The sequence below is a fragment of the Penicillium samsonianum genome, assembly GCF_028829775.1.
Source record: "Penicillium samsonianum strain IBT 33392 chromosome Unknown utg000007l_segment0_segment0, whole genome shotgun sequence".
Taxonomy (NCBI): Eukaryota; Fungi; Ascomycota; class Eurotiomycetes; order Eurotiales; family Aspergillaceae; genus Penicillium; species Penicillium samsonianum.
Genome location: NW_026643265.1, coordinates 4,144,887 through 4,169,809, shown reverse-complemented (window position 1 = coordinate 4,169,809; position 24,923 = coordinate 4,144,887). Strand labels below are relative to the sequence as shown.

The window sequence follows — 24,923 nt, the reverse complement described above, 5'->3', positions numbered from 1 at the left end:
CAACAAATTATATAATATTCTGCAGCCTGGGGAACCTTGGAAACTAATTTAATGCATGTCAGCACTTAGTGAGGCCGAGCTAGGATAATGCAGGTCAGCGCTAAGAATGCTATAGCCCTAACTAACGGCATGATGTCTCAGGTATAAACCCCTGTAGGCTGTATTTCGTGTGGTGTACTTGTATTACAGCCTGTACATGCTGCGTAGGATATTTAGTGTCCTGTATTTTGTATTTTACAAGGTATATAGCGCAGTATGTACACTACGCGTGTGGTATTTTACATTCCGTATAGTTGTTCGGTATGGTGTACATCTGGTAATTTCGCCTGTATTGAGTATTGTACTTCCACGCCGAAGTATTTCCGTGTATATCCCCACCTGGGCATCCATACATGGATAGTGCTTAGTCTTAGCCCTATTTGAACAACACTCCTTTTCTGAAAGATCTCGTGGCCGCACTAATTTCCACCAAAGAAAAGCCATCCCTGATCCGATCGCCTAAATGCGCCATTCATTTTTAGCACTACAGGAAATCCCTGGCTGAGACTGCGCCTTCTACGGCCGTAAAAACCACTGTACACAAGACAAAGAAATATTTTCTCCACCCAGGTCTGAACCTCCCACTAGCTTCATCTCCGCTTAGATGCGCTGTTCCGTGCCAAATCCAGCTCGGGGAACCGCCGGGTCCGACTGCGTAACAGGTCTGCCCGCTCTTCTAGACTCATCGCTCTCTGCTCAGCACCAATTGGAACCATGCATCGGGCCAGGTGTGCATAGTCCTTTCGCAGTAGTCTCACAGTCAGCATGAGATAATCAATATTTTGAAACACCAGCGCCCGCTCGTCCGAATAGCGTTGCTGGTCCCGAAGCAGCGCCACCGGATGCTCCCTCCAATGGCGTCGGGGATGGAGATGGTGTGATGTGTGGTAACCATCATTGAAGCAGAATCGATTACTCTGGTGCAGCAAATTGTTAGTTTAGGCAGTACGGCCGAATGGAATGGAGTACACCGGGTGAAAACTCACGGCAACATCGATCAAGGTGATACTAGACCGGAAATCCGACGAAGGATCATTAGGATCCACAAAGGCGTGCTGACCCCAATTACCCGCCATCAGTCCTGCACGAAGGGTGCAAAGGGGTAAAAGGAAGACGCAGATTGTGGCCTGTGCGTGGGCGTAGCGGAACAACAGAGCAATGGCCAGGCAGTTACTGAGTTCCCAAAATGCCGTTTTGAACGAAGTGGAGTACTGGCCCTTGCGAAGGAAGTACAGCGGCAGATCCAGCGAGATGAGAAAAAAGAACCGGCAGACATAGCGTGCGAAATCGGCAATTGAGTCTCGATCGTACCACATGGTCGAGTTGAGGTCTCGGGGTCCATTGCCCTCGACATGGTGCATCTTCACGTGGTGATAGTAGTATGAATTCCACGTGTGGCCCACTAAGGGATCGACGATGTATGGAAAGAGGTCATCGAGCAGGCGATATCGAGGTGCCAACACGCCATTCATGTGTACGTACTGATGCTTCATGAGCGTGTAGCTCCCTGCGTACCACACATGCACGATCCAGTGGAGAAGGCCATGGATCCAGCTGAAGTGGTAGCAGTACAGCCAGAGCGCGCTGGGGATGGAGGTGGTGAGGTAGAGCAGGAGGTGGGTTACCATCACCACGTCGGTTGGGAATCGCAAGATGTCTTGTACCCAGCGAATATACGGCTCAAGTAGGTGCTGTCGTATGGGACGGGGTAGCTTTTCCCGCAGCAGATGTGTCTCCCAGAATTGGAAGACCGTGGGGTCGAAGTCGGGGTCGGAGGTGTCATTGAGAGACCTCAACTTCTGGATGGTGTCTTTGCTGGTGCTGCTGTGTTCGTGTACTGATTCATTCTGACTGAGCAGCTCCTTCATCACCAGTAGATCCGGAAGTGTCAATTGAGGATCGACTGGGAGATGCATTTTGTCGCAACATACACTCGAAGGAGGGAGATTGGAGATTGATATTCGATAGTTCGGTCATTTCATTATAATTAAAACTATATATAGTCTTATCAAATAGCAACTAAAAGGATAGTAGAGAGAAATGTTGAGAACCGTTTAGGCAGTTGGATTTCAGCGTTATTGCACGCTATTTTGACTAGGCTGAGACTTAGGTAGCAGTGTTTCACTCGGTCTTTGCTCTCGAGGCTGCAGGCAACTCTTTAGAGTTTTAGGGATATCGGTCTCGACATTTACTCAATCATAAGTGTGTAGAGTGAAATTTTTGAAATTGATGTGGTTGTGGTTGTGGTGTTCAGCTCGGCAGCTTTCTCCGATGTATATCTCTACATGTATCTATAGAGATGTCATCTGTTAGGTCATATTGACCAATTGGAGAGAGCACAAAACAGGCGTGGAAAATAGAACGTATATTGAACTTAGGAACTTAGGAATAAACAAGATAATACAGATATTTTGTGACAGAAATAGTAAAGATGGCCGTTTAACACCAAGTGAACGCCGTATACGGGAAGAACGAAGCAAAAACAGACACACTACCAAAATATCTCAGAAAACCAGAATCAGAGACGTGCCTGAATCAAGATATCCAGCATTCCACGGACTTGCGAATGATCCCAGAGATCCTCGACAGCAACTTGGTATCCCTGGCGCTGCCAGAAGGCGGTCAACAACGCGATCGAGACCAGATCACCACCGATGGCGAAGAAGTCGGATTCCAAGTCCAACGGTAATTCAGGTTGACCCAGAACCTCCCGCCAGCTAGCATAAATAGAAGAAAGCCTTTCTGCATCCAATGATGGAATTGCGTCGATGCGACCGACAGCAGAGTCTTCATGCACCCCATTGGAGACCCCTGGACTCGGCAAGGGAAGGACGGCCTCAGAATGGAGCAATTGCGAGACCCCAACTTGCGCATCTGTGTAGTCACAGATAGCCTGAATGGTGTTGCAAAGATGATCCAAAAGCGCCGCTGCCATGGATTCCCCAACCGAGCGCGATGAGGTGATGAGAAGGACCTCAATCTGGTTGTTGTCAAGGGGGGTCGTCTTAATGGCAACGTCCGCCTCATCCGCTGCGGGACAGAAATCAGCAACCAAATAATTCTGATTGTTGAGCGTCACCGTCGCATCTTGGTCAATGTTTTGATGCTGCACGATACTGCTCATGCGAGTAGAAGGTTGCCACGGGCTACACCTTCGAACAATCTCGCGCGTGCCCAGCGACTCGTGAGCCATGTGAGCGGTATGCTGAGCCTGCACAGCCTTCAGGAGATCATTCACTGTCGCACTCGGGTCGATCATGACACGGGTAGGGAGAATGTTGAGACAAGGACCAATCACCTGCTCGATATCGAGTTGAGGGATATTCCGACCTGAAACGACATGGCCAAATACAACGTCGGTGCTGTCGGACAACGAAGAAAGGACGAGAGCCCAGGCAGTCTTCAAAATGGTTGCGAAAGTAATTCCAGAGCCGGACTGGGAGGTAAGGGGGATTGTCCGGGTCAGGTGCAGGTCGTACACATTCCGATATTGCGGTTTGGATTGCGCAACAATAGTGGTCATGGTAGAATTTGACAATACATCCCGCCAGTATGTTTGGGAGTCATGGCTATCAGGATGGATATTGGCGATGAAGTGGGAGAATGGAACCTCCGGCGCAGGTGTGCGACTGGAGAGGACTTCTTGGAAACTCCGCCAGATGCGCGGTAGACAGACACCATCATATTGGGCATGAGAAACTCGGAGAATGAGTCGATGGTGCTTTTGGTTACTGACAACAGTCAAATGGGTCAATGGACTCCCCAGGGCCAGGTCCTTGTCGACATCTTCTTTGCATAAAAGGAGGGAGAACGGTTCGATATCCTCTTCCACCTGATACCACCCGATAGGTTCCACAATGTCTTTGAGTACCACCTGGTAGAAGCGGTCTCCGTGGGCGACAAATACAGTCCGGAGGATTTGGTGAGTTTTGAGGAAGAGGGTCCATGCTTCCTGAATAAATGGTAGGTCCCATGGAACCTCGCCTTCGCCATCGAGGAAGAGGTAATTCACCAAGCCATGGGTTTTCATCATTGAGTGCGCAATTGCGGAGGCTTGGAAATCCGACGCGGGGAGAACGTCCGCAATGTTGTCCGGGTGTGTACTGGCGGAGAGCGCCATACTGGGAAGCAAATTGGAGAGGGAAATGTCACCGACGAGAGAGAAAGGAGTATAAGGTACAGTGGACTGTGGCGCCAGCACTTGCAGTGACTTTTGGGAAACGAGAGCCGCCATCTCCTCGAGAACTGGAGTTTGGAAGATATCCTGGACAGTCAAGTTGAAGCCTGCAGATCGCGCATGACTCGTGAGCTTCATCGCGAGGATGGAATCTCCACCAGACCGGAGGAAATGATCATTCTTGCCCAGGGTGTGCTCTTCAACCTGCAAGACCTTGGCCCATAATGCACGGAGCTGCACTTCCACCGGCGTGGTCGGCTCCTGCTTCACCATATTGGCTAGCGAAAAGGCTAGGCTATCCTCTTGGGAGAGGGATGTCGCCAGTTCGCGTAATTGTCGGCGATCGGCCTTGCCATTCATCGTCAAAGGCACGCGGGAGAGGGGGATGAACATGGATGGGATCATGTACGATGGGAGATATTGACCGAGGGTCTGTTGCAGGGTGACAAAGTCTGCTTGGAGTTTGACAGACATGTCCTTGACCTCGACAGGGCCACTGCGATTGCTATAATGCAAGAAAGCCACCACAATCTGCCGGGGACGACTAGGATCTTGCACCGCATCTACGGTCGCGTGGGCGAGAGTGGGCATTGCAAGACGAATCGCATGCTCGATTTCACCGAGTTCCACGCGCTGGCCACGGACCTTGACTTGTGTGTCTTTACGACCCACAAAGCGGATCGTGCCATCTTCATTGTAGCGGACCAGATCACCCGTGCGATAGAATCGAGAACCTGGAAGGGGTGCCCAAACAGGGTTCGAGACGAATGCCTGAGCCGTCTTTTCGGCATCATGAAGATAGCCTCGGGCGACCGTTGGGCCTTGCAGAAGTAGTTCTCCAACACAGCCCAGGGGTGTCAGGCGGTTGGAATCCTGCGGATGAGCGATCCAATAGAGGGATCCAATGGCTGCACCCAGGTTTGCAGGGTCACTGCTCGCGATGGCTGGAGGAGCACCAGAGCAGTATACCGAGCATTCTGCGGGACCGTAGCAGACAATGAGATCGAGCACCTTGTGCCACTTGGCAATGGTATCGCGTGTGGAAGCCTCACCACCGAGAACCAGAGTTTTCAGTGACGGGAGATTATCTGCCGGGAGTAAAGCAGCAATGGTGGGAGTCAAAAAGCCCCAGTTGCACTGAAAGCTGTTGATTGCCCCAGACAGATCATTGAGACGTTGCTCCTCCGACGGTACACAGATACAGCCACCCCTTTGCAATGTGGTGAAGATATCTGCACAGCTCACATCAAATGTATACGCAGCGAATTGCAGCAGTCGAGTCCCGGGGCCAATCCCCCAGCGTGTTCCATGGGCTTTGGAGCTTGAGCAGAGCGAGCCGTGCTCAATGACGATACCCTTAGGTTTACCAGTGCTTCCCGAAGTGAAAAGCACATACGCGGCATTTCGAGGGCTGATAGTTGGCAACTCGTGCGTCAGGCCCTTTAGATTCGAAATGAAGTCCTCTGTCACGATCGCCTTCTGCAACACGGCCGAAGTTCCGAGGACATGAGCATGGCGAGGGTTTGTGAGAAGGACTGTAGCCTGGGCATCTTTAACAATAGTTTCTAGACGAGATTGGGGGTGGGCAGGATCAAGATTGACGCAAGCACCACCGGCTTTCATGACAGCCATCTGTGCGACAACAGCCCATCGCGACTTGTCAAAGCACAGAGGCACGAGAGCCTCTGGAACAACTCCTAAGGAGACAAGATGGCGAGCAAGGGTCGTCGAAAGGTGGTCAAGTTCACCGTATGTCAGACGGCCGTCCCAAGCATCAACAGCCAAGGCCTCTGGTTGTCGTGAGACCTGCTCGGCGAAGATTACTGGTACAGTTGACTCGACAGTTTCCGGATACTGCTCATTCCACTGAATGATCTGCTGGAGATCGTGAGCACCGAAGAGCTCGACAGAGGCTACCTGCGCTTCCTGACTCTTCGTTTGGGTGATTTGTTCCAGGATGTGTTCGAAATGGTGCATAATAGTCTTCACCTGCCAGGCCGAGAGAACATTTTCATCATGGCGGGTCTCAATGGTGATTTTGTCGTCGGCGACGAAGCATTCAACTACCAGGGGATAGCTGTCGAAGTCCTCCAGGGGCAGCTCAATCTCTTCTACACCAGGCAGTAGATCCCCAGTCTCAGTGGCGTCTGACACTGGTTGGATGACGAATAGATTCTGGAATTCGATTCCACGGGCACAGTCCGAGCTGATGCCAGCAATATTTTGCAAGCCGAAATGTTCATGAGAGATCATATCCGTCGACTGTTGCTGGATCTGGCCAAGGAACTCACTGATGGTGAGTGCTGGTGCGATTTTCATCCGCACAGGCACTGTTGTGATGGTGGGACCGATCATGGCATCAATACCAGACACTGGGCCGTTGCGGCCAGAGAGGGTCATGCCGAATACGATATTGTCACTATCTGCATACCGGGAAAGAAGTAAGCCCCAGGCAGCTCGCAATATGGTGGTTTTGAGGATGGTGGAGTCTACAAGGTGTGGGACGGGGATTTCGTGCTGCACCTTGCCCCGAACAGAAGGTCGGTACGACGGCGAAGGCAGCTCGGGGAATGTTGACGGACGGGGACCGGACAGTTGCTCTGTCCAGAATGATTGGGTCGATTGAGCATTGGTGGTCTGCAGATGTTTGATGAAGGTATTGAATGGGGTGGAATCGGGGCAATGGCCGTGCTCATAGGCGGACTGGACCTGATTGAGGATCAACGGCAGCGACCAGCCATCGTACACGGCGTGATGTGCGGTCCAGATGAAGTAACCGTCCTCTGTGAGACCATACCGCACCGGTGGAGCCCCATAAACCATTCCTTCGGCCAGGTCCTGCTCCAGGTACTGATCCAGATCCGCCGCCCTCCTCCAGTCAATACTGCCTTTCACCACTACCTGCACAAACCCGGAATTTGGAGTCGGCACAAAGCGCGTGCGCAATATGGGGTTCTTCTGGGCAGCTAGTTCCCAGGCAGATTGGAATCGAGCAACGTCCAGAGTAGGACCAAGGCGGAGAACTCGTCGCAGGATGTACGACTTGGGGTTCAGCATGGAAAGCGCCATCATACCCTCCTGAAGAGGACTAGACGGGTAGATGTCTTCGATTGACTCGGTCGGGATGGGATATTGATGGCTAATGTCGTCGACGATTCCAGAAATCTCTGAAACGTTACCCAGTAGTTCAAATGGCTCCAAAAAGAGACGATCGTGGCCGTCAGCGAACCCTTTGGCAGCCATCACGGCGGCCAACTCAGACAGCACGGGATACTGGAAGATATCCATGACGGTGATGGGGAAGTCCTCCTCTGAAGTAGCGGCCATTTTCATGGCTGCAATGGAATCTCCGCCCATCTGAAAGAAGTTGTCCTCTGATCGGATTTCGTCCATGGAAATCTTCAGGATACGATGCCAGAGTTCCTGCACTCTCTTCTCGGAAACAGTATTAGGCACCCGGCGACCGTCTTCGCGAAGAGAATAACCCTTCAACTGACCGTCGCTGAGCTTGGCCACCGCGTCGCGAAGTGACTTCCGGTCAAGCTTCTGTGCGGACGTTGTTGGCATCCAGTTGGTAGGAACATAGAGAGATGGTTGCATGTATGGCGGAAGAACCCGAGCGAGCTGAGCCTTGAGAGCCAATGCCCAGGCTCGTGTGTCTGCGGTGACTTCTCCAAGGAGCTCGCTGCCTGCCAGCCTGACTGGCTTGAAGACGAAGACAGCCAGAACGGCTTGCTCTTGGTCTCCATGAGGGACCACAACCTCGACCGCAATTTGGGTGCTCGACGCCAAATGACGGTTGATTTGATGTTCGATCTCAGAGAGCTCAATTCGTTGACCACGGAGCTTAATTTGCGTGTCTCTGCGGCCCAAGTATGTGATGGTTCCATCAATGTTATAGCGGACCAAATCCCCAGTCTTGTAAAATCGCTGAATGGAATTATCCGTCGTCGGACAGAAAGCCGGATTCGCAATGAAGACTTGGTCGGTTTTTGCTTGGTCGTGGAGGTAGCCTCGAGCCAATGTGCCTCCTTGCACCAAAAGCTCGCCAATGGCTCCAACAGGAGCCAACTGCTCATGATTGTTTGGACGAGTGATCCAAGCCACAGAGCTCACAGCACGACCGAGGATGTCGCAGCGGTCATTTTTGGCTGCGAAGGTTTTCATGACACAGAAGACACAGGTTTCAGTTGGCCCGTAGCCGTTCATGAGACGCAGACTATCTGCCCAGGCTTGGATGTTGTCTTCATGCAGTGCCTCTCCTCCAAGAATAAGTGTTTTCAAAGTTGGCACTTGCTCCGGTCGGAGAAGGCGAACAACAGAGGGAGTCAGGAAGGAGGTATTGGCATTCAGTCTGGTCATGGAGCCTGCAATATCACTCATTCGCTCGGCATCAGACGGGAGACAGATACACCCGCCATAGGCCAGAGTCGTGAAAATCTCCAGAATGCACGCATCGAAGGTGAATGCTGCAAACTGGAACATTCGCGTGGCAGCGCTGCATCCGATTTCTTGCCCATGGTGGATGACACTGGTACTTACCGCCGCGTGCTCCATCACAACACCCTTTGGAGTTCCGGTGCTGCCAGAGGTGAACAGGACATATGCGACACTCAGGGGTGAAACCAGGCCATTCAATGCGTCAGAGCTCTCATCATCCCAGATGCTGGCACGCGCGGAAACCACTAGCGCCTTGGGCACCAGATCGACTACCAAAGCCAGCTTTTCCTGGGAAGCCAACACCAACGTCGAAGTTGTCTGTTGTATGATTAGTTCCAGTCTGCTGGCTGGGCTGGAGGGGTCCAAAGGCACAAAGCCTGCCCCCGCTTTAAGCACAGCAAGCATGGAAACTATTGCCCAAGCTGACTTGTCAAAGCAAATTGGAACGAGGTCCTCGGGGCCGACGCCCATGTTGACGAGGAGATGAGCGAGCTGGGATGACTTCTTGTCCAACTGCGCATAGGTCATATGTTCATCCCAGGAAGCAATGGCTGGTGCATCTGGACATTCACTAGCATTTCGCTGGAAGAGGGAATGCAGAGAGTCATCCACAATCGGAGGCATAGAGGAATTCCACTCCAAGACTTGTTTCTGGGCCGCGACACCGAAAATTTCCACCGACCCTACCGTGGATGAAGGACCGGAAACAATGGATGAAAGCGCAGTGGAGAGAGCGACTGCGACATGGGTTGCATATTCCGGGGAAAGCCGTGAAGTCAGATACCCCAGATCAACCGTGAAACCGTGGTCGGTATCGGCGACATTGACACTGATATCGTACTAAGAGAAATATATAGTATTAGTTATCCATTAATTCACAACGCGCCGAACGGGAAATATTCTTAAGCTTACCTCTGTGGGATCGAGTCCATCGAGATATGTCAGCTGCAGATCGTCCAGCACCAGCATTCCAACATCACGACGCTGAAAGCTCACAACTGTGTTGAACAATGACTGGCCTGTCACACCTAGCGCGTGCTGGATCTCCGCCAAACCGACGTGTTGATTCGGAAGCATCTTGAGATATTCATCGTGTAGGTCTTGCAACTCCGTGGCGACTGACTTCTTGCTGATTTGCCCAAGGTCTGTCGCACAAACGAGCATGTTGATAAAAGGACCGACGGCGCTTTCCACACCTGGCAAGGGAACCTCTCTGCCGGCTGTGAGGTAGCCAAAGCAGACGTGCTCTTCCCCGGTATACGCGGCAAGGACCAGGGACCATGCTAAGCGGATCACATTGGCCAGCGTGATATTATTCTCCTGGCAGAACGCACGCACCTCCCAGTGGTCAGGCACCGTGACATCGATAGTTCTCATCTCCGGTTCCACTTCGCTGGACACTAGCAGAGAGGGGAAATGGCACGGTTTGACATCCGCCAGATGGTCTGACCAGAACTCTAGACCATCTGCCGCTGGCTGAGATTGTATGTATGCAATATAATCACTGTAGGGAATAGCCGGTGAGGCGGAGAGCTGATTGCTGTAGGCCGATGCGAGGTCGTTGATAAGTACCGACATTGCAGTTCCATCCAAAAGAGCATGACTCATGTCAAGCCGGAAATAGACAGGGCCTTCTGCACATTGCACCACGACCAAGCGATGAGGCGGTTCGGTGATTGATGGTACCAGCGGCTCATAACGCTTGAGAAGGTCTAGCGCCTCGCCGTTTGACTGCGCAGTCAGGATCGGAGTTACAGCACGGTGGCTGCGGAGAACCATTTGGTCAAATGGCCGCTGTGTGATTCCTTTCAGGAACACAGTACGTAGAATTGTGTGACGATCGACAACTTGCTGCCAGGCTGAAGCTAGTTGCTTCGCATTTAGAGAAACACCGGCGCAAGAGTCCATCCGCATGATGGCATGGTAGAGATATGCATCCTCAAGGCGCAGTTGACTGAGCAAGATACCTGTTTGCAACGGAGAGCATGGATATAGATCCTCGATATCATCGAATGTCAGTTCAAGCTGAGGTATCCTAGAGTTCTGCAACTTATCCAAATCTGGATATGAGATGTCGAGTAGAGGATAGTCACTCTTGGTAAGAGTGAAGTCTGTCGCAGCGAGACTCTGGGAAATATCTTTCAAAGATGCCGTGTAGTTCTCGAGCCACTTGTGTATACGGTCCACGTGCTTCATATGACGATTAAACGTGAATGTGATATGGGTAGATCCATTGATCACGTAGACATTGATCTCAAACAGGGCGTAACGGCGCACCGCAGACCCCACATCGCCCTTGTTGAACGGTACCAGCTGGAAAATGCCTTCTGCACGTTCCAACCCCTGATATAATCCGAGATAATTGAAGACAATTTCCACGGGCATGTGGTCGATGAAGGCCTTCACACCGTCCTCGTTCAAATACCTTGAGGTGAAGTAGGACCATCCGTTGGCAGGGAGAGTGCGCCTCTGATCCTTGACACCACGAGCAATCTCCCTATTGGGTGTATTTGGTTCTAGCCCAGATAGGAAGAAAGGGAAAACAGCGGTAAACCAACCCACCGAGTCGGAGAGGTCGATGTCACTGGTCCATGGTTGACGGCCATGGCCTTCATTGAAGATGGCAGGTGGAGCTCGTTGGAAGGTTTCCGTAAAGGAGGCAAAGAGAGCTGAAATGAGAATATCAAGTGGCTCTGTTCTCATTGCATCGTGACAACCGGTCAGTAAAGCTTCACTCTCCCGCGGTCCTAATACGGCAGAGATTTGGGTGGTGTCGCCGGTAAAGTTGGGAACATCTTCCATGCCCCAGTAAACATAGTCTGCCCTGGGGATTGTGTAGGGTAGAGCTTTGCTCGGCGGCAGATTCTCAGCGGCATATTCCGTCTGCAGTTGCTGCCATTGCTGGAAGGAGAATGGAGGAGCGGGTGCTTGGGAGATCTCCCCAGCAATCGAGTCTTGGAGTTCTTGGAAGATGATGCGCCACGACACCAAATCAATGACCAGATGGTGGGCTACCAGGAAGAATAGCGGACTCTGACCCGGAATCGAAAAGTGCTCCACACCGAAGACAGGGCCGTTCTGGATATCGAGTTCTTCCTGCGCATGCAGTGCCAAATCGAGTGCCTCTTGTTCTACCTCCACCGCGTGTTGCCTGAATCGATACGCCAGAGGGGAATGACCGATCAATATTTGCTTCCATTGTGAGTTGTGTGACTGTCGGAATCGTGCTCGTAACATCGAGTGACGTTGGACAACCTTATCAACCGCATCCCTCAACTGCTCCACGGGAACGTCTGACGTCAAGCGGAAAAGGAAACTCTGATTGAATTGATTTGCTGCTGCTTCATGGCTTCCTTGGGATATGCTCTGGAAATAGAATTGCTGGATGGGAGTCAGGTCAAACGGCGTGTCCAACTGGTCTCTGTGGTGGTAGACATTGATGTGATCGACCATCTGCACACAGTCAGCCAGGGCCCCAATGCTAGTACTGCGCATAACATCTTTGAATAGCAGCTTTAGGCCCTCATTACGACACGTCACCACCAGTTGCATGGCTGTAATCGAGTCACCGCCAAGATTGAAGAAGGATCGCTGAAGAGACACTTGGCTCAGCGGCAGATTCAAAACACGACCGACAATCCCCTGCAAAAGCTCCGCCGCATTGGATGTGGGAATACCATTCTCAGCGAGATAAATTTCTTCCTCCTTCTCTGCCAGTGCATTGAAATATGTTTGATGATCCATACTCTCCGCCCAGCCCTTGACCGTAAGCCGGTCCAGCTTTCGTGATGCGGTCAAAGGAAGGCTAGAGCACAGCAGCCAGACGGATGGCATCATATAACTGGGGAAAACTTCTGCGAGACGATCCCGAATGGAGGCGATCTGGTGGATGGCTTGATCCTTGTTGGCATCGCCACTGAAAGGTACAACCCCTTCGGTAACAACATCCTGTGTGGAAAATTCATTCTCAAAAGCTACCAGTGCAACAAGTTTCTTCTTGCAGGGTCCCTGGCTAGGTACGACAAGAGCCGTCTGATGGACTAGCGAGTGGCGACTGATATCCTCCTCGATTGCCCATGTGGAAATACGCTGTCCGTTCAGTTTGATCTGCCCATCAGCTCTACCTAGGAACAGCATGTTTCCATCAGGAAGAATCCTAACAAGATCTCCTGTTCTGTAAAGTCGCGATCCACTAGACGTGTCTCCGCGCCATGACGGAGGAGGAATGAATGCCTTTGAGGTCAGCTTCGGATCCAGGTAGCCGCGAGTGACAATGGGCCCTTCGATAAGCAGCTCCCCAGCGCAGCCGACAGGGACCAGTCTATGGCTGTCGTCGGGATCAGTGACCCAGAACAGGCATCCATGACCTCGTCCAATACTGGACACTGGCCCTCCATCCTCCAACACTGCAAAAGAGGACATCACTGTGCATTCAGCCGGGCCGTAACTGTTGAGCACACGAACGTGGGCTTGCCATTTGCGTGGAAGATCAGTGGGAACAGCTTCACCAATAAGGACCAATGTCTTCAATGTGGGAAGCGTCTCTGGTGAGAGGGAAATGACCAGCGAGGGAGTCAGGAATGCATAGCTGACCCTTAATCGTGTGACTGCCCCAGCCAGATCAGTGACCCGGTCGTCCTCCGATGGAACGCAAACACATCCTCCAACACACAGGGTGAAGAAAATCTCCCCGTTGCTGGTATCAAAGGTGTACGCGGAGAATTGGAGAACACGAGTGGATCGATCAATGCCCATGTCCTCGTTGTGGGCTATCATTGAGCGGACACCGCTGTGGCGGACCACAATACCCTTGGGTTTCCCCGAACTGCCCGAGGTGAAGTTGATCATCGCAGCACTATTTGGAGAGGCTTTCTGAATGATTCCTGAATCATGATCAGGAAGTGACGGGAACAGAGAAGGCTCAACGATGATGATATGATCCACCAGGTCTCCCACCAAGCTTCCGTACGCTTTTGATCCTGCCAGAACGACAAGACTTTTGGTAGCTAGGATAACTTGTGCTAGATGCGACCTAGGATGAGACGGGCCCATTGAGGTATATGCACCACCGGCCTTGAGGACTGCCAGCATCGCCACGACAGCCCATGCAGATTTGTCAAAGCAGAGGGCCACCACATGTTCAGGCCCAACCCCGATAGCGGCAAGCTTGGTCGCTAACTTGTTGGACAATTGATCCAACTGCGCATACGTGAACGAAGCGTCCCAAGACTCGACAGCGGGTGCGGATGGATGGGCCAGAGCTTGTCGATGAACTTCATCGTGGATGCAGCCTTCGACGGTCTCTGGAACCTTTCCATTGTCATTGAGCGCCATCACGTATTGGTGTTGCTGGTCACCAATCAAGTCCAAGTCTCGGATTTCGTTGTTTGGTGAGGCCAGCAGGCTAGTGAGAATTGTCTTAAATGTTGAAGCCAACATGCTAGCCTTCTCATCTGACATGAAACTTGTCCAGTAATTGATATCGACATCAATGGCGGCGTCTCCCACCGTGATACTCACGCCCAAGTCATACTCGGTTGGATCCGCACCACCCAGATACTCGACAGCAATGCTACTGCTCCTTTCATCGGATTCCACCATGGATCGTTGCAGTGAAAGGGTGGTATTGAACAGACGCTCTCCAGAGAGTCGCAAATGATGTTGAACTTCTGCCAACGAGGTGTGTTGATGCGGCAGAGAGTCTAAAAAGTCATTGTTGATTGTTCTCACCACGTCAATCAATCTGGAGGAGTCATCGACTTTGATCCGACAGGGCAACATATTGATGAAAGGACCCACGGCGTGATCCAAATCGAGGCCGTCAGCATCACGCCCTGATGACAGATAGCCAAACACCACGTCCACATTTCTGGTGTAGGCTCGCAAAACCAGGGCCCAGGCGGCTTGGAACACATTTGCAATGGTCAACTCATTGTCTTTGCAGAAAGTGTTGAGGTCAGACAACATTCGGTCCATAACTGGCACGTTGACCACGCGGAGCGCCTTTTCCGGAACAATGTTATCAAGCAGGGATGGGAACATGGCCGGCTGCATATTATCCAGGTATTTGGTCCAAAAAGTGGTGGTAGTCTCCCGAGACTGTCGCTGCCAGAAGGCGATATATTCACTAAAGAGAGGCCCAGGGGGGATCTCACTATCGTAGGCCGCTCTGATATCCCCCAGCAAGAGGGGCATTGATGCACCGTCAATCAAAGTATGGCTTATCTCCAAGTTGAAGTAAAGTGCGTCTTCGTCCTCAAAGACAGTCATACGGTGCGGGGGGACGGACTCGTTGTAGTCGACGGGGTGTTCTTGATGATAACGCAACAGACTATCCAGGCTCTTGGCGCTCTCAACTCGGGGGGTATGTTCTCGGAGTACTATTTGACTGTACATGGCTTCTTGTGATAGTCCCTCAACGAAGAAGGTGCGCAAGACAGGATGGCTCGCGACGACACGACTCCATGCCATGTGGAGCCTGTTCATCTCCAATGGCTTTGTGTCTACCCCCCGGATAGCACAGACAGCCGAGAATTTGTAAGTCTCAGGAGTCTGCGCTTGACTGATCAGGATACCTTCCTGCATTGGGCAGCAGGGATAGGCATCTTCAATGTCGGACAGTCCTGTGTAACCCAATCGTTTGACCCATTCATCGAGGTCAGATGGTAGCAGACTTGGTAGGAGACGGAAAGCCTGACCGTCACTCTTCGTTAACCCAACAGGATTGGCGAGAATGGTCGCTTCGGTGGCGATCTGACGGATTGATTTGCTCTTAAGAATGCTCTTGACTGCACACCGGATGCCACGTGCTCGAGATCGGGAGGAGGTCTGCATTGCAGTAATTGAATCTCCCCCCAAAGCCATGAAACTGCGGTTCATAGAAGTTTCCAGCAGTGGAATATTAAGTACGGAGCTAATCACCTCCCTGACATCTGTCTCCATTTGGCTCATCGGACTATTATCAGGGTCATTGGAGGTACAACTTGGTGTGACGTGGTCATCAACCTGCTGCAAGTTCTCCACCCAGGCAACCACGGATGGACGATCAGACTTTCCATTTTTGGTGACAGGGATGGACTGCACAACAAGCCAAGTGGAGGGGATCATGTAGGTAGGCAGTCTCGTGACGAGCCAGTCTCGCACAGGTGATATATCTACCGTGGAATCCCCTCGCAACTCGATTCCAGCCTTACTGAGAGCATGAACTTCGTCATTACAGCTCAGCACTGCTACCAGTTTACCTGCCAGTCTGCCGTTGGTGGGCACTATGGCTAGGGCATTCTGAACTTTCTCGTGCATCAGCAATGTCCGGTCGATCTCGCCCATTTCCACGCGTTGCCCGTGTAGCTTCACTTGATGGTCCCGACGACCAATAGAATGAATGGAGCCGTCAGAGTTGTACCTGGCAAGATCACCAGTGCGATAGATTTTGAAGTCATGGCCACATTCCGAGGGTTGGTACTTTGACCACCATTCAGGGGGTGGAATAAACACAGCGCGTGTTTTGGCATCGTCTTTCAGGTATCCTCGAGCAACAATTGGTCCTTCGATTAAAAGCTCGCCGACAGCACCGACTGAACACAGTCTACTTGGATCTTCAACATTGGTGATCCACATCCTGGCACCAAGACCATAGCCGATATTACGCGCAGATGCGGACTTTGGCACCCCTTGCAACCCTGTCGACCACACAGAACATTCAGCTGGGCCGTAGATGTTCACTAGGTTGGTGTGCTCGGCCCAGGTGGTGATATTATTCTCTCGCACGGCTTCACCTCCCAGCGCCAGGGTATGGACTCCTGGGACCTGTGATGGGTGTAGCAGACTCACCACGGAGGGTGTGAGGTATACAACTTTGGCGTTCATCCTGTTGATGACTCCGGCCAAATCATTCATCCGTTCATCCTCGCTGGGAATGCAAAGCGTGCCACCACTCATCAAACAAGTGAAGGTCTCACCGATGCTGACATCGAATGTGTACGAGGCAAACTGCAGGACTCGGGCATCCGGGCCATAATTCATGGCGGGACCGTGGGCTTTCGCACTGCTACAGATTGCATGGTGCTCTAGGACAATTCCCTTTGGCTTACCAGTACTGCCAGATGTGAAAACAACAAAGGCAGGATTGGAGGGCGAGACTGCAGGTGCGGCCGAAGGAAGGGTGGAAGCGGCATGGCCCTGGAGCAGGGTACCAACGGTATTCGCCCCTAGAACGATCACAATCGGCACCAGTCCATCAAATAGCAACTCGTTGCCTTCTGCAACGATGGAAATAGTAGCATCACATTGCTGAACCATTTGCTCCCGTCGGCTTCGGGGGTGCTCCGGATCAAAGGCAACGCACGCTCCTCCCGCTTTCAACGTAGCCAACTGGGCGATGACCGTCCAACGGGATTTAGAAAACCCAATGGGCACCAGAGACTCTGGTTTGACACCCTTTTCAATCAAAATTTGAGCAAGAGCACTGGTGATGGAATCGAGCTCTTGATAAGTAAAGCTGCCATCCCAGGCGTCGATAGCGACTGCCTGAGGGCGAGCGAGTGCTTGGTCGGAAATCAAGTCATGAACACAGGCATGAAGGTCGGCCCATTGGTGATTATTCCAGTGTGCAATATGAGATTGATCGCGGTCACTCATCATGTCCAAATCGCGTAGCATGGATGTGTGTCTATGAACAACGACGTGGATGGCCCGGCAAAAGGTCGCCAGGACGTTCTCAGCCATGGCGTCGCTGAGAGCCGCCCGGTAATGTCGAAGAGTCAGAGAAACTCGTTCTTTGGAGACAAATATATTGACCGAGACATCATACTACACCCAGTCAGCATGTCAGTGGATCAGGAAATGGGGACAATCTCTCCCGGGACTTACCTCTGTTGGGTCCAATTCACCCACGACCCTGAAACCTACATTCCCATCAGCCTCTCCGCCGAATATATCCTCCCCTAAGGCGCTCTGTAGCGACATGATGGTGTTGAATAGCGGCTTTGAAAGCCCCAAAGCATGTTGAATTTCAGCGACCGAACAATGTTGATGGGGAAGGCCTCCCAAAAAGCCCTGCTGGGTTTCCTTCGCAAGCGAAGCGATCGTAGTCTCGGGGGAGAGCTGCGCGTGATAGACCATCATGTTAATAAAAACACCGACTGCCTCACTGATCTCAGCCACAGGCATCTCGCGGCCTGCAGTGAGATAGCCAAAGCAGACATCATCCTGCCCCGTATAGGCCTGGAGCACCAGGGCCCACGCAGCTTGGAAAACAGTGGCCGGCGTGAAGTTCATCGCGGCACAAAGTTCATATAGCGCATCTATGCCTTGGATGTCCATTTTCAGCTCGCCTGGCTGACCCTCAACAGAGAGGTCATCGTTGAGAGTGGGGATGTGGCAGGGGATTGCATCTTCCAAGTGCTTCGTCCAGTATTGCAATGAAGACTCCACCGGCAGCTGTTGGATATAGTCGATATACGAAGAGTATTTAATTGTACGACCTTTTGTGAGATTGCCATCATATGCAAGACAGAGGTCTCGAAACAAGATCAAGATGGAGACTCCATCAACGAGGGCGTGGCTGATGTCGATCGTGACGAAGTGCTTGCCATCATCTGTGGCGGAGACTATGAAAACCACTGGCGGTTGCAGCGCAGTGTCTGTCCTAGTGAAATCCTCCTGTGCTTGCCAAAAGGCCTTCTCGCTTTTCTGCGTCCATTCTAAAACACTCGCATTGCTGTCGTGCAGGACCAGCTGGTCGAACAAGCCATCTTCGGTCTCAGTCTCGATCATAATGGTCCGCAGCGCAGGGTGCCGGGCAGTAACTTGTTGCCAAGCATCCAGCAAGCGATTTTGGTCAACCCTACCTCCTGGTGAGGACAATACCTGGCAGGTGATACGCAGCTGGTAGCTTTCTGGGTTCTGTTGTTGACTCAGGAGGATTCCTCGCTGCACAGGGGACAGCGGATACACATCCTCTACCGAGTTGATGTCGACGCCAACTCGCGAAAGTCTTTCCTGATCCAAGGAAGGTGAATATGTACGGACCACCTGATGGGGAGGAGGATCAATTGGAGCTTGGCTCTCAATACGCTGAACCAGTTCAATCAAAGTTGCGCTTTGCATCACATCCTCGAATGAAACAGCAACTCCCTGGCGACGTAATCTGTCGAGGAGCTGTGTCGCCTTGATGGAGTCACCCCCGTTCTGGATAAAGGACTTATTCAGCCACACCTCCTCCGGCTGGAGGGAGCCCAGAATTTCGCAGCACAGCGCTTCAACTTCACGCTCTCGGTCATTTGATGGGCTGACCCGCTCAAGGTGACCACCCTTTCCGATTAGGTCGTTGTATGTGTCGAGTGACATGTCCTGCACCCATTGGCGAACTGCCACTCCATTTTGCTTTCCAGAGACGGTCAAAGGGATAGACCAAACTGGCGCCCAGACGGTCGGCAACATATAACTGGGCAGCTGCTCTGAGACTGACTTAGCGACAGCTTCCAGCTGTTCTCTGGCAGAGTTGTATTTGTCTCCGGTGAGCAACTCAAAATTTGATGCTGGGTTTTGCAGCTCGTTCAAGGAGACCACAGCGGTGAGTTTGGCCTGACAGGGGCCATCCTTCGCGAGTACGACAGATACTTGGCTAACCAGTGGGTGAGCGGTGATGCGGTGTTCAATCTCACCCAACTCAATTCGTAGGCCACGCAGCTTCACCTGGCTATCTTTTCGGCCCATGAAGTGGATTGTGCCATTTGCGTTGAATCGAGCTAAGTCACCGGTCTTGTAGATGCGCGACGAGGGTGTACGATCGGCACGAACCCACTTGGCCGAGTCGAGGAAGACAGCTTGGGTCTTTTCAGGCTCATTGAAGTATCCTCGCGCGACAATGGGACCCTGGATGAGCAGCTCTCCGGGAGCTCCAATTGGAACGAGACTATCGTGGTCATCAGGCTTTACAATCCAACAGCAGCCACCCAAGGGGTATCCGATATTCATGGGATTAGTGCTGAGGGACAATCCAACATTTGCCGTTGCAGCGATGGAGCATTCTGTTGGTCCATATCCGTTGGCCAGTCGCACGTGCGGCGCCCAGACCTGGATATTTTCTTCCAAGACAGCTTCACCTCCCAACACAAGGAACTTTAGTGTCGGTACCTGCTCTGGATGCATGGACTTCACCAAAGATGGCGTGAGGAAGGCCCAGGTAATGCCAAACTGTTGAATGCAAGACGCTGGTCCCTGCGACCGCTGTCGGTCGTCTGGGATACAGACACAGGCCCCCGATATGAGCGAGGTGAGAATTTCGAGGATACTGACATCAAAGGTGAACGAGGCCAGTTGCAACACTCGATCATTGGAATCCATTCCAGATGCTTTCTGCTGTGCACGAGACCCAGTCAAGAACTGTTGGTGTTCAATTACACATCCTTTAGGCTTGCCAGTGCTGCCCGAGGTGAAGATGATGTACAACGTGTTTGAGGATATAGCGGTTGATGCTAGCACCATTCCCTGGGGAATCGGCCCCAGAGAGTCCACAAAGGCACGATCAATAGACAGAACCGCACCCTCAAGCCATTCCATCTGGGCAGCATGGCCCGGTGCGGTGAGCATCCATTGCGTTGTGACTTGATCCGCAATTTCACGGTGTCGGGCAGTGGGGTGTGATGGATCCAGAAACAAGATGGCACCCCCTGCGCGAATGACAGCCATCATGGCTACGACGGCCCAGGCAGATTTGGGGAAGCATAAAATTACTACAGCCTCCGGTCCTACTCCCAGACTCTGCAGGTGAACGGCCAATCGTCCACTGAGGCGATCCAGCTCCTGGTACGTGAGAAGCTCCTCAGCTGTACAGACTGCCTCATTTAGTGGATTCTGCCGCACTGTCTTCTCAAAGAGTTGGCCTACACAATGATCAACCACTGCCGGGGAGTGACTGCCCCAAGTTTGTAACTGCTTCTCAGTTTCGGGGTGCAAGAGGTTGATTTGCGAGATTTTTCGGCTGGTGTCAAGCTGGAATTCCTTCAACAACTGACCGGCGGTTTGTGCAACGTGGTTTGCGTGTGATGGTGCGAGGTGATTTGTTTGATACATGAGAGTCATGTCGATCCCGGTTGCTCCATCCACTACTAGCAGGGATACTTCGAACTAATATCCACAGATCGTCAGTTCTCGGAATTTGTTCGCAGATATCTATGCTTAACTTACTTCTTTTAGGTTCCTGGTAATATCCTCTGTTTCACTGGTGAAGCAGATGGCTGTATTGCAGGGCAGCTCCGCTGTGTGGTCTTCGATGCTTCTTGTCCCATCTGCGACTGACCGAAGCAACTCTATTAGAGTGGCTTCCTCATCTACCACAGTGGTCACCAGATCAGGCTGTGCATTGCCAAGCATAGATACCGCGCAGATGGCTCCATTTCCCGTGAATGTCTTCAAAATTAGGCCCCATACGGCAATGAAGATGCTTGACACAGGAATGTTCTGCTCGCGACTGAAGTCGTGTAGCCATGACTGGAATTCGGTCGTTGGCAATTCAATGGAGACTTGTTCCCCCTCGTTCGTCGATCCTATTTCGTTTTCTTCAGATCGGAGCGCAGGAAACTTGCAGACAACCTCTGGCAATTGATTTTGATTGCTCATGATGGCTGATTTTGCGATGTAGATTGAGATTTACAATGCGCAAGTTCTTTTCTGCTTAGCTTCACCTTCGGGAGTCAAACACGTCTAAGGCAAAAGACGTATCTAATAAGCGTCAATCTAATAAGCGTCAAATGAGCTCTGTAGTCCTTCTACCCGTATCTCTCTTGCCTCATAGTCCCTTGACCATCCAAGCTACCATCCTCGAGCGCTCGGACCGCTATACTTTTTTTTTAGTTCCAATTCCAAGGTTGCTTTGCATTATCAGGATTAGGTTAGCTGCTTCTGAACTGAACAAGCCACATAAAATCCCCACGAGATGGTACGATGGAGTGCCAGGCTCGTTGTAACCGTCATGGTACGGGTACTTGTACAGATATTGGTACTACTAGTGTGTGTACGAAAACCGGTACGGCACCTGGTATGGAAACGGGTATGGAAACATTGTACATACATACCCACGTACATGTGCGTACTAACTAGGTACATAGTAAATACATGCAGTATGCGCGACGTATTAGCGGTATGTAGATAACTGCGGTCTATATGGGCCAGGCTCATACAGGGCAAAAGCTAGTTAGTTAAATTGATTTAACAGCTTACATCAGACGCAACTGAGTCCCGAGGTCCACCTGCAGGGGTTTGGGCACGATTATGGATCTTTTAGGGCTTCCCGAGGTCAGCCTGAATTCATTACCTAATCCCCTCTAGTTTCCAAGGTTCCGAGATTATACCGAAGTCGAGGAGCACTGATCTCGAGGAATTAGCATAGGCTTGATCTTAACGGCATAGATTGGTTGTGATGGTTTTATAATTAAGATCACAGCTTCAGGATAATTGTATGTTCGCGAATCAACTTATTCTGTGTTGTAGATATATATATTCGATCAAATTACAACATATTTTCTGCTAAGCTTCGTCCTCCATTCTCCAACGTCCATCAATTCAATGGATATATAATTTTTGCCTCCCTCTACCAACGCCTAGATCCGGGGCTTGAATTCCAAAAACGGTCCATGTTTGGCACAAGTCAAATGATCCCAAAGCTGGAATTCATTCACTCGATGCCGTCCAAAAGGAGCATCCACCTTGCCTTCACCAACGTGACCCAGCTCCCCGGGTGCTAGATGCAGATCAAAGGCCCAGAGCACATGCGACAAAACCAGATGCAATTCCACGTATGCTAGGCCTTTTCCAATGCAACTACGAGGTCCGATGGAGAAGGGGTTGAAGGCAGATCGGGCGAGCTCGACGTCGCTCTGGATAAGGGGAGCTTCCTTCGGAATCCATCGCTCGGGACGGAAAGTGAAGGGCTGGGGATAGTAGGTAGGATTATGGTGGATGCTGTAGATGCAGGTTCCTACATCCACGCCAGGTGGAAGGTATTCACCGTCAACCTCTGCACCTGTGTCTATCACCTCTCGCCACAGCGAGCTGGCTGCAGATGGGGACAAGCGCATGCTTTCTTCAATACAGGCACGCAGGAAGACACACTGGTGCATTTTTGGGCCCATGCCAATCAAATCTGGAGATTCGAATGCGCTGCGGACTTCACGAGTGGCCCTTTCCAGCGCACTGGGATGATGGGACAGATAGAATAAACAAGCCGCCACAGCAGTCGAGGTTGTATCAGTGCCTATTTCCAAATAATCCAGTTAGGAACCTAATAAAATTCTTGTGCTTTTCGAATTCTTACCGGCAACGATTAGGGTGGCACTCTCGCCTGCCAGCTCCTTCATGCGAAGGGGGAGGCCTGTTTCTGGGTCGATCGCTTTGCTCAAGATTGAAAATGCCCCTTTGCCCGTCTTGGTCGCTACTTGGATTCCCTGGCGTAGCATTTCCTCCACAAAATGGATGAATCTGTCACGAGCCCGGATAGCCTCTGGGAACAAATACTTGTCGAGTCGGAAGAGAGCCAGTTCAGGAGCCTGAGCCAATGCACCAACGCGAACATTGGATTTCTCGATGACATCCGGAACAAACCGATATTTTGGATCCCGCTGAGTGGACCATGGGACTCCAAAGATAACGTTGCTCATTACATCGAAAGTGAAGTAATCGCCTACAAGATTCTGGTTAGTCCATGAACTTAAGCAAGAGCCAAAACAAGACCAGGAGACACACTGAGATGAGCGGTATCTTTCGGGGGTGACCAAGAACCAACTGGAACTGGTTTGCCATCACTACCCTCTCGCAAAGCGTCACACAGGTTCTGAACCTGCTCAAGAATCACTCCTTCGTACGACTTGAGCGTATTATCCGAGAAGGCCTGACTGATGACTCTTCTTTTTTTGCCATGCTTTTTCTTATCAATGACTGTCAACGTGTTGGGTGCCCGATGAACCATGGCAGCGTATTTCTGGGACTTTTGGAAGTTCTTGCCATGACCGTAAATATCTACATAACACTCATTCATTAGCAAGTCACTCTGACGTTGTACAAAGGGAGAAAGGCATACCATGGAGTCCCTTGGCCGTGTTTGCCAACAAGCTGTTGGGACCGTATCGCACAAAATCACCGTATTTCTCATGGCATCTCCACATATCCACGTGCAGATCACCTCGCCAGGAATGATAACCGCCGTAAAGATTGCTGATCTTTGCCAGCCATGGTCCTGGGTACTTTGCGAGAGGATGAAAGAAGATTCGATAGGTCAACAGGACCACGACCTATGCTACAAATCAGCAAGAGCCAGCCAAAACTGCACAGGCATGAAATTGAGGGTTCCGTACATGAAGTATCAATCCCACCAACCCCAAGACCAACGTCCGGACGGCGAGGGGGAACATCCATTGAGGAACTATCATCGTGAGCCCAGGTACTGAAGCACTATTGAGAGAGTAGTTCCGTTGCTCTTCAAAGACTTAAAGAAAGACAAACAGGAAAGACGCATGCCCCCGGACTTCTACTTAGTTCATGCATACAGCATGCAGGCCAGTTTGAAGTGCGGTCTACCACGTTCTCCTTTCTCCACGTGCAATGGTCTGACCGTCGGTTTGCAAGGATGGAGTATAGGGAAGAACGTATCCATATCTCTCGTGGTATCATTTGTCACAGGTGTATTATCGGTTTTGAAACAGTGTACATATTATATGGAAATACCACGATACGAAATATATATGGGTATCCCAAAATTACATCTAGTACGTAATGTACATTGTGGTATAGAATAACTAATAAACGGCCCTATAACTATACATTGGTAATATACCATTTTCTAATTATCATGTTAAAATATATAACTATATAATTTCTGTTAGGTTATTTGAATTCTGTATTTACATACATACGTACTACTAGTATAAATAGTATTACATGCATACAGTACCGGCGTATCGACCTTGAGAGACCAGGTCCGAGGTTACGAGGCAGACAATACCACCACCTGGGCAGCTCTCAATGTGAGACAAACACATTTAACTCCAGCTGCAGATGGATATTACCCTTGGAATCCAATTAAAGTGCGCACGGATATATAAAATCAGCACTAAGCACCCACAATCTCTGCCCGGGCCTAACAGTGCTTGGCCGCGCCGCTTCCGTGCCAAAATACATTATCAAAATGAGTACCTTCTTACCAGCTGTCGAACTAGCTGCATATTTTAGCAAAATTATTCATCTCAACCCGTGTCAGCATGGATCCTATCCA

At 51.1% G+C, this 24,923-nt stretch overlaps 3 protein-coding genes across 3 annotated transcripts; all 3 read right to left on the bottom strand.

Annotated features, from left to right (window-relative positions):
• Positions 1–320: 320 nt before the first annotated feature.
• N7471_012434 (fatty acid desaturase) lies at positions 321–1,955 on the bottom strand (the record flags this gene model as incomplete). The annotated part of the gene is made up of 2 exons (XM_057285153.1): positions 321–956; positions 1,026–1,955. 2 exons carry the CDS (start codon positions 1,953–1,955, stop codon positions 630–632), a joined length of 1,257 nt encoding a protein of 418 aa, XP_057131419.1. The 3' UTR covers positions 321–629.
• Positions 1,956–2,557: 602 nt separating this feature from the next.
• Positions 2,558–21,277, bottom strand: N7471_012433 (HC-toxin synthetase; the record flags this gene model as incomplete). Its single annotated transcript, XM_057285152.1, has 4 exons — positions 2,558–9,496; positions 9,569–17,464; positions 17,525–20,785; positions 20,846–21,277. The coding sequence occupies 4 exons, from the start codon at positions 21,275–21,277 to the stop codon at positions 2,558–2,560; spliced, it is 18,528 nt and encodes a 6,175-aa protein (XP_057131418.1).
• An 854-nt stretch (positions 21,278–22,131) lies between these two features.
• On the bottom strand, positions 22,132–24,189 carry N7471_012432 (cytochrome P450). The gene is made up of 5 exons (XM_057285151.1): positions 24,007–24,189; positions 23,733–23,943; positions 23,399–23,671; positions 22,971–23,336; positions 22,132–22,910 (listed from the first exon to the last, which is right to left on the bottom strand). Exons 1-5 carry the CDS (start codon positions 24,079–24,081, stop codon positions 22,258–22,260), a joined length of 1,578 nt encoding a protein of 525 aa, XP_057131417.1. The 5' UTR covers positions 24,082–24,189; the 3' UTR covers positions 22,132–22,257.
• Positions 24,190–24,923: the final 734 nt, after the last annotated feature.

Excerpts from the sequence above, each read along its gene's own strand:
- N7471_012432 (XM_057285151.1), bottom strand. The coding sequence starts at position 24,081 with ATGATAGTTCCTCAATGGATGTTCCCCCTCGCCGTCCGGACGTTGGTC. Across the intron at positions 23,672-23,732 it reads CACGGCCAAGGGACTCCATG|ATATTTACGGTCATGGCAAG; the intron begins GTATGCCTTTCT and ends AGTGTTATGTAG. Across the intron at positions 22,911-22,970 it reads TGCCACCCTAATCGTTGCCG|GCACTGATACAACCTCGACT; the intron begins GTAAGAATTCGA and ends ATTTGGAAATAG.